The sequence below is a fragment of the Limanda limanda genome, chromosome 6, assembly GCF_963576545.1.
Source record: "Limanda limanda chromosome 6, fLimLim1.1, whole genome shotgun sequence".
In the NCBI taxonomy this organism is placed as follows: Eukaryota; Metazoa; Chordata; class Actinopteri; order Pleuronectiformes; family Pleuronectidae; genus Limanda; species Limanda limanda.
Genome location: NC_083641.1, coordinates 30,650,050 through 30,659,641, shown reverse-complemented (window position 1 = coordinate 30,659,641; position 9,592 = coordinate 30,650,050). Strand labels below are relative to the sequence as shown.

The 9,592-nt window shown below is 39.1% G+C and overlaps 1 protein-coding gene across 1 annotated transcript; it reads left to right on the top strand.

Annotated features, from left to right (window-relative positions):
• The first annotated feature begins 3,607 nt into the window (after window positions 1–3,607).
• On the top strand, window positions 3,608–6,386 carry spcs2 (signal peptidase complex subunit 2). The gene is made up of 5 exons (XM_061073867.1): window positions 3,608–3,697; window positions 4,989–5,072; window positions 5,285–5,445; window positions 5,536–5,670; window positions 5,831–6,386. The coding sequence occupies exons 1-5, from the start codon at window positions 3,650–3,652 to the stop codon at window positions 6,015–6,017; spliced, it is 615 nt and encodes a 204-aa protein (XP_060929850.1). The 5' UTR covers window positions 3,608–3,649; the 3' UTR covers window positions 6,018–6,386.
• The last annotated feature ends 3,206 nt before the right edge of the window (window positions 6,387–9,592 follow it).

The following is a 9,592-nucleotide window of genomic DNA, read 5'->3' as shown; positions in this document are numbered from 1 at the left end:
GTGTTACAACCAAAAACACAACATTTGAATGAAATAGTATAAAATAGAATATCAAAAATTTTAATTAGAAAATAAAAAATATTCTAAATATATATATATACATATACCTGAAGCAAAAACAATAGTCTATGATGGTCTGGTTGGTTTTCTTCCTACACTGCTGTGTGTAGAGGTCCTCCAAGTCACACTAATGAGAAACTTAGTCACACTAATGAGAAACTAAGTCATACGAATGAGAAACTAAGTCACACTAATGAGAAACTAAGTCATACGAATGAGAAACTAAGTCATACGAATGAGAAACTAAGTCATACGAATGAGAAACTAAGTCATACGAATGAGATAAGTCATACTAATGAGAAACCAAGTCATACCAATGAGATAAGTCATACTAATGAGAAACCAAGTCATACCAATGAGATAAGTCAAACTAATAAGAAACCAAGTCATTCTAATAAGAAACCAAGTAATACTAATAAGAAACAAAGTAATACTAATAAGAAAAAAGTAATACTAATAAGAAACCAAGTCATTCTAATAAGAAACCAAGTAATACTAATAAGAAACCAAGTCATTCTTATGAGATAAGTCATACTAATAAGAAACCAAGTAATACTAATAAGAAACAAAGTCATACTAATAAGAAACAAAGTCATACTAATAAGAAACAAAGTCATACTAATAAGAAACAAAGTCATACTAATAAGAAACCAAGTCATACTAATGAGATAAGTCATACTAATGAGATAAGTCAAACTAATAAGAAACCAAGTAATACTAATAAGAAACAAAGTAATACTAATAAGAACAAAGTAATACTAATAAGAACAAAGTAATACTAATAAGAAACCAAGTCATTCTAATAAGAAACCAAGTAATACTAATAAGAAACCAAGTCATTCTTATGAGATAAGTCATACTAATAAGAAACCAAGTAATACTAATAAGAAACCAAGTAATACTAATAAGAAACAAAGTCATACTAATAAGAAACAAAGTCATACTAATAAGAAACAAAGTCATACTAATAAGAAACCAAGTCATACTAATGAGATAAGTCATACTAATGAGATAAGTCAAACTAATAAGAAACCAAGTCATACTAATAAGAAACCAAGTAATACTAATAAGAAACAAAGTAATACTAATAAAAACAAAGTAATACTAATAAGAACAAAGTAATACTAATAAGAAACCAAGTCATTCTAATAAGAAACCAAGTAATACTAATAAGAAACCAAGTCATTCTTATGAGATAAGTCATACTAATAAGAAACCAAGTAATACTAATAAGAAACCAAGTAATACTAATAAGAAACAAAGTCATACTAATAAGAAACAAAGTCATACTAATAAGAAACAAAGTCATACTAATAAGAAACAAAGTCATACTAATAAGAAACCAAGTCATTCTAATGAGATAAGTCATACTAATGAGAAACCAAGTCATACTAATAAGAAACCAAGTCATTCTAATAAGAAACCAAGTAATACTAATAAGAAACAAAGTAATACTAATAAGAAACAAAGTCATACTAATAAGAAACAAAGTCATACTAATAAGAAACCAAGTAATACTAATGAGGTAAGTCATTCTAATGAGATAAGTCATACTAATAAGAAACCAAGTCATACTAATGAGAAACCAAGTAATACTAATAAGAAACAAAGTCATACTAATAAGAAACAAAGTCATACTAATAAGAAACAAAGTCATACTAATAAGAAACAAAGTCATACTAATAAGAAACAAAGTCATTCTAATGAGATAAGTCATACTAATGAGAAACCAAGTCATACTAATAAGAAACCAAGTCATTCTAATAAGAAACCAAGTAATACTAATAAGAAACAAAGTCATACTAATAAGAAACAAAGTCATACTAATAAGAAACAAAGTCATACTAATAAGAAACCAAGTCATACTAATGAGATAAGTCATACTAATGAGATAAGTCAAACTAATAAGAAACCAAGTCATACTAATAAGAAACCAAGTAATACTAATAAGAAACAAAGTAATACTAATAAAAACAAAGTAATACTAATAAGAACAAAGTAATACTAATAAGAAACCAAGTCATTCTAATAAGAAACCAAGTAATACTAATAAGAAACCAAGTCATTCTTATGAGATAAGTCATACTAATAAGAAACCAAGTAATACTAATAAGAAACCAAGTAATACTAATAAGAAACAAAGTCATACTAATAAGAAACAAAGTCATACTAATAAGAAACAAAGTCATACTAATAAGAAACCAAGTCATTCTAATGAGATAAGTCATACTAATGAGAAACCAAGTCATACTAATAAGAAACCAAGTCATTCTAATAAGAAACCAAGTAATACTAATAAGAAACAAAGTAATACTAATAAGAAACAAAGTCATACTAATAAGAAACAAAGTCATACTAATAAGAAACCAAGTAATACTAATGAGATAAGTCATTCTAATGAGATAAGTCATACTAATAAGAAACCAAGTCATACTAATGAGAAACCAAGTAATACTAATAAGAAACAAAGTCATACTAATAAGAAACAAAGTCATACTAATAAGAAACAAAGTCATACTAATAAGAAACAAAGTCATACTAATAAGAAACAAAGTCATACTAATAAGAAACAAAGTCATACTAATAAGAAACAAAGTCATTCTAATGAGATAAGTCATACTAATGAGAAACCAAGTCATACTAATAAGAAACCAAGTCATTCTAATAAGAAACCAAGTAATACTAATAAGAAACAAAGTCATACTAATAAGAAACAAAGTCATACTAATAAGAAACAAAGTCATACTAATAAGAAACCAAGTCATACTAATGAGATAAGTCATACTAATGAGATAAGTCAAACTAATAAGAAACCAAGTCATACTAATAAGAAACCAAGTAATACTAATAAGAAACAAAGTAATACTAATAAGAACAAAGTAATACTAATAAGAACAAAGTAATACTAATAAGAAACCAAGTCATTCTAATAAGAAACCAAGTAATACTAATAAGAAACCAAGTCATTCTTATGAGATAAGTCATACTAATAAGAAACCAAGTAATACTAATAAGAAACCAAGTAATACTAATAAGAAACAAAGTCATACTAATAAGAAACAAAGTCATACTAATAAGAAACAAAGTCATACTAATAAGAAACCAAGTCATACTAATGAGATAAGTCATACTAATGAGATAAGTCAAACTAATAAGAAACCAAGTCATACTAATAAGAAACCAAGTAATACTAATAAGAAACAAAGTAATACTAATAAAAACAAAGTAATACTAATAAGAACAAAGTAATAATAAACTAAGAAACCAAGTCATTCTAATGAGAAACTTAGTCATACTAATGAGATAAGTCATACTAATGATTTGTATTCACTTCATGCCAGTGGGCTTCCGTACCCATCAGCTAACAAGGAGGAGGAGGAGCTTAAATCTGATAAATCTTCATCTCTCAGACAGATTTTATTCTGTTTCTGTGATGACGGTTTGTTTTGATCAGTGACTGTTGATGTTTGGCTTTTTTTCATTCACTTCCTGTTTCTAACGTTTCTCGCGCATGCGCACGCTGCTCGGCCACGCGGAAGCTGGAAACGTCAGCAGCCAATCAGAAGCGTCCAGGTCAGCGGAGGAGAAGATGGCGGCGGCAGCATCTCGGAGCGGGAGGAGCGCGCTGCTGGAGAAGGTACAGAGCCCAAGCGGGCGGGTCCGGGTGGTTCAGGGCAAAGGTTCGAGTCCGCGTCTGAGGTCGAAGGTCACAGTGTCTCCGCTAAGACGCCGGCTGTGGGCAGCTCTGCTGAGAGCCGTTAGCATGCTAATGCTAACAGGCTGCAGTCTGTAGAAGCGAGGAAGATGTTTAAACTGTGAAAAGATCATTTCATGTTTAATTTATCTCAACTATGACGTATCGGAGCCGCAGAGTCACGATGTGACGTCACTGAAACAAGCAGGAACATCACAAACGTTTGTTTGAACCTAACAGCCGTTATACATGACGGCACTTCCGGTGCCTGATACGTCACTTAACAGGAAGTAACGGACACGCACAGGAACAATGTTTACGTTCCAGTTCATAATAATGCATAACGTGGTATTTCACGTGTACTCGGCCGTGGTCACAGGCACAGTGACAGGACCATGTGCAACACATTTATTAACAGAAGTGTTTAGAAACAGTGAAAACCACCGTTGATACGCAGCGCAGCCATCTTGGATTTGAGGTCGGGTGGCGAGATTCCTCCGAATGTCAGAGTCGAGATTCCCAGTTCCGAGATGTGCTGGAACGCGGCTTCAGTTCCGAGGCCGAGCGTTAAACTGATGTGGTCACAGGCGTGAAACTTCCTAACGCGTCCTTTAATCCAGAGAAACAAAGGGGTGGAGCCTCCTCCAGGATTCAGAGACATGAGGTCGTTCTGGGAGGGGCTTGACAAAACTGACTTATGACTCTGTTGAAAATCAAGTTTGATTTCATTGATGTGATGAAGTCAAACTCAATGAAATCAAAGTGTCACTAACTGTTGATACATTTTCACTTTAATATTAAAAACTGTCGATAAATATTCTTTCCAATTCTTCTGTTTATTTTCTTCACTACTTCTATAAATTTCAGTTTTCTGGTTATTTATAAAGTGAATAGTTTGATAACAATATATTAGAGAATAATAATCACACATTGTAAATATAAATATAGAATCTATACAAACTTATATTATTTAGAATATCGTATGTATATATAATCACAATAATACATATCAGTATTAGAAGAGTTTTTGATGTTCAGCGGCCCCTAGTGGTCCGGTGTGGTCAAAGCACGGCAGCCACTTGTTTATAAATGTTCGATTTGTCATCTGTTCCCTTTTTATTAGTGTAGAAATATTTATGTTCAGTTGTATAATTATATGTTTGTCTTTATTTGAGGCAATTTCATAAGAGATTCTGATTAATTTTGACTCTAATTGGTTGTGTGTTTTTTCCAGTGGAGGATCGATGAGAAACCAGTAAAGATTGATAAATGGGACGGAGCAGCTGTGAAGAATTCTCTGGACGACGCTGCCAAGAAGGTTTGAATTTCATTCCGTAAAGTTCTGTCCAAATAGGTTCATCGTGAACAGGAAGCAGGATGATGTCACATCATGTGAACAGGAAGTGATGAGAAGAAGATGTAGATTGAAGATGACACTTTAAATTAGTGAAAGGTTAATGACATCATCTTGTAATATGACCTTTGTCTTTCTTGTGTCCATTTGTCCTCCTGCTGCTGCGCCCCCTGCAGGTGTTGTTGGAGAAGTTCGGTTACGTGGAGAACTTCCAGCTGGTGGACGGGCGTCTGATGATCTGCACCGTTTCCTGTCTGTTCGCCATGTTGGCGCTGGTCTGGGATTATTTACACCCGTTCCCTGAGTCCAGACCCGTGTTAGCCTGCTGCGTCATCTCATATCCTTCAACCACACAGTGTGTGTGTGTGTGTGTGTGGGGGGGGTGTCTGAGGTTGTGTTGTTTCGATCTTTAACTCGTCTTCATCACGTACTTCATCATGATGGCCGTCCTGACTGTCTACACGTCGTACAAGGAGAAGAACATTTTCCTGGTGGCTCTGAACAGAGATCCGACTGGAATGGATCCCGACCACATGTGGCAGCTCAGCTCCTCCCTCAAACGGTCAGTGAGCCGCTCCCTCCTCAACTAAAACTCTTTGGTCAAGTTGGAGTAAAAAGATTTTTTAACACATTGAAATGAAGTAATCGGATTACTCTGACTGACAGTAACACTACTCAGTGTGAGGAGGCGTGAACTCTGACCTCGTGTGTTTGTGTTTCAGGTTCGACGACCAGTACACGCTCAGAGTTTCCTTCACAGACGGGAAGTCGAAGAACTCGAGGGAAACGGAGTTCACCGAGTCGGTGTCGGCGTTCTTCGACATCAACGGAACGCTGGTGATGGACCAGTTTGAAAAGTCTGTTTCCAAACTGCACGACACGCTCGCCATGGACAAGAAAACAAAATAAATCAGCACAACGTCGCCGGAGGAGGAGGAGGAGGAAGGTGTGAGAGGCTCCTCAGTTAATTGGTTCTCATCTCGTTAAAATCTGCTGTACTCAAAGAGTCTGTGATGCCACATGTGGTTGTTCGTAACCATGGTAACCGTGTGTGTCATCGGGTAAAAACATGTTTTAAAACATTTTTCTTCAGAATCGTGCCTCATCGTTTCGTTTCTAAAGCTGCGAGTTGTTCAGCTTCTTCTTCTGATTCGTCTGAAATGTCTGGAATCGATACTTTTGTTTTGAAAGTCTGATGCAGCTTCCTGTGTCTGTGCAGCTGGATTCGTTTAGTTTTTTCAGATATAAAGTGAAAACAAATAAAGTTCCTGAATCATTGTCGAGTCGCAGGTTTTTCTCATCGTCACTGAAGAAAAGTTCGGCTTTACCATCCTGATATTCTTATACACATTTTATCACGTGACATCAGCAGCAGCAGCTCATTGGATAAAATGCTGTCGTCAGTTTTATTAAAATAACGTGTTCCCTCGGCACATCTCTGGTGGGCGGAGCCTGTCGGTGAACAACCAGCCGCCATCAGCTGTCACCGACAGAAGAAGAGTGACGGACTGAATATTGAGTTAGTGGTTTCCTTATCCTCCTCCCTCCCCTCCTTCTCTGCCTCCTCCTACCTCCCCTCCTCTCCCTCCCATACTTCTCTTCATCCTCCTCCTCCCTCCCCTCCTTCTCTTCCTCCTCCTACCTCCCCTCCTCTCCCTCCCATCCTTCTCTTCATCCTCCTCCTCCCTCCCCTCCTTCTCTTCCTCCTCCTACCTCCCCTCCTCTCCCTCCCATCCTTCTCTTCATCCTCCTCCTTCTCTTCCTCTTCCTCCTCCTCTTCCTTCTCCTCCCTCCCCTCCTTCTCTTCCTCTTCCTCCTCTTCCTTCTCTTCATCTTCCTCCTCCCTCCCCTCCTTTCTCCTCTTCCTCCCTCCCCTCCTTCTCTTCCTCTTCTTCCTCCTCCTCTTCCTTCTCCTCCCTCCCCTCCTTCTCTTCCTCTTCCTCCTCTTCATCCTCCTCCACCCTCCCCTCCTTCTCTTCCTCCTCCTCCCTCCCTGATGGACGTGTTGATACCTTACAACAGGAAGTGACTGAATGTTGACCAAACTTTTTTTCAGAATGTTTGTGTTTGTTTCAGTGGAAACTTTTTGTCACGACAGTAAAGATGATGTCACTAAAAGAGAATCCAGTGTTTTCTTGTTGTTCTGCAGCTCAGCCACAAGGTGGAGCTGTTGAAAGACTTAAGTGAAGGTTCAGTCTTAAATGAAAGAGAAGAAGAAACAATAAAAATTGTCTGAAATCAATATGTTAAATAATCAGTGAAATAGAGAAAAGCAAATACAGTTTGGCTGCAGCTGTAAATGAGAAATCTATTGGACTGACGGAAACGTGAAGAAGACGTTAGAACTCGACTCTGTTCTGTTCAAATCAACTTTATTTACAAGATTCAAACATCGACAAGTTCAAAAGACAACAACAGTAAACATGTTTTATACAGAGGAAGCTTCAGGAACTAACTGTGATTTCTTCTTTCATAAAGGACAGTTTCTCTGCTGAAGTTAGGAAGCTGCTTTTATTGTCCCCTTCACCTCAGGTTCTAAAGTACAGAGTCCAGGTCTTCACTTCAGGTTCTAAAGGACAGAGTCCAGGTCTTCACCTCAGGTTCTAAAGGACTGAGTCCAGGTCTTCACTTCAGGTTCTAAAGGACAGAGTCCAGGTCTTCACTTCAGGTTCTAAAGGACAGAGTCCAGGTCTTCACTTCAGGTTCTAAAGGACAGAGTCCAGGTCTTCACTTCAGGTTCTAAAGGACAGAGTCCAGGTCTTCACCTCAGGTTCTAAAGGCAGAGTCCAGGTCTTCACTTCAGGTTCTAAAGGCAGAGTCCAGGTCTTCACCTCAGGTTCTAAAGGACAGAGTCCAGGTCTTCACTTCAGGTTCTAAAGGACAGAGTCCAGGTCTTCACCTCAGGTTCGAAAGGACAGAGTCCAGGTCTTCACTTCAGGTTCTAAAGGACAGAGTCCAGGTCTTCACTTCAGGTTCTAAAGGACAGAGTCCAGGTCTTCACTTCAGGTTCTAAAGGACAGAGTCCAGGTCTTCACTTCAGGTTCTAAAGGACAGAGTCCAGGTCTTCACCTCAGGTTCTAAAGGACAGAGTCCAGGTCTTCACCTCAGGTTCGAAAGGACAGAGTCCAGGTCTTCACTTCAGGTTCTAAAGGACAGAGTCCAGGTCTTCACTTCAGGTTCTAAAGGACAGAGTCCAGGTCTTCACTTCATGTTCTAAAGGGCAGAGTCCAGGTCTTCACCTCAGGTTCTAAAGGACAGAGTCCAGGTCTTCACCTCAGGTTCTAAAGGACAGAGTCCAGGTCTTCACCTCAGGTTCGAAAGGACAGAGTCCAGGTCTTCACTTCAGGTTCTAAAGGACAGAGTCCAGGGCTTCACCTCAGGTTCTAAAGGACAGAGTCCAGGTCTTCACTTCAGGTTCTAAAGGACAGAGTCCAGGTCTTCACCTCAGGTTCTAAAGGACAGAGTCCAGGTCTTCACTTCAGGTTCTAAAGGACAGAGTCCAGGTCTTCACTTCAGGTTCTAAAGGACAGAGTCCAGGTCTTCACCTCAGGTTCTAAAGGACAGAGTCCAGGTCTTCACCTCAGGTTCTAAAGGACAGAGTCCAGGTCTTCACTTCAGGTTCTAAAGGACAGAGTCCAGATCTTCACTTCGGGTTCTAAAGGACAGAGTCCATATCTTCACTTCAGGTTCTAAAGGACAGAATCCAGGTCTTCACCTCAGGTTCTAAAGGACAGAGTCCAGATCTTCACATCAGGTTCTAAAGGACAGAGTCCAGGTCTTCACCTCAGGTTCTAAGGACAGAGTCCAGATCTTCACTTCAGGTTCTAAAGGCAGAGTCCAGGTATTCACTTCAGGTTCTAAAGGCAGAGTCCAGGTCTTCACCTCAGGTTCTAAAGGACAGAGTCCATATCTTCACTTCAGGTTCTAAAGGACAGAGTCCAGGTCGTCACCTCAGGTTCTAAAGGCAGAGTCCAGGTCTTCACCTCAGGTTCTAAAGGAAAGAGTCCAGGTCGTCACCTCAGGTTCTAAAGGACAGAGTCCAGGTTGTCACCTCAGGTTCTAAAGGACAGAGTCCATGTCTTCACTTCAGGTTCTGAAGGACAGAGTCCAGGTCTTCACTTCAGGTTCGAAAGGACAGAGTCCAGGTCTTCACTTCAGGTTCTAAAGGACAGAGTCCAGGTCTTCACTTCAGGTTCTAAAGGACAGAGTCCAGGTCTTCACTTCAGGTTCCGAGGACTCAGGTTCCAGCTGTAGGTTCAGGACAGACACCTGCTGAAGCTGTAGAGGTCAGAGGTCAGAGGTGTGAACCACAGAAGAACCTGTCCAACCCTTTGGTCACTTTACTTCCGCTGAGTCATGTTTTACAGTGTAAACACACCTGAGTCACTGCTCAGACACTGGGTGGGCGGGGTCAGCGTCATGTGGGCGGGGTCAGCATTCAGGGCTGGGGTGTGTCTCCAGGACAGATCAGAGAGAGAGAGAGA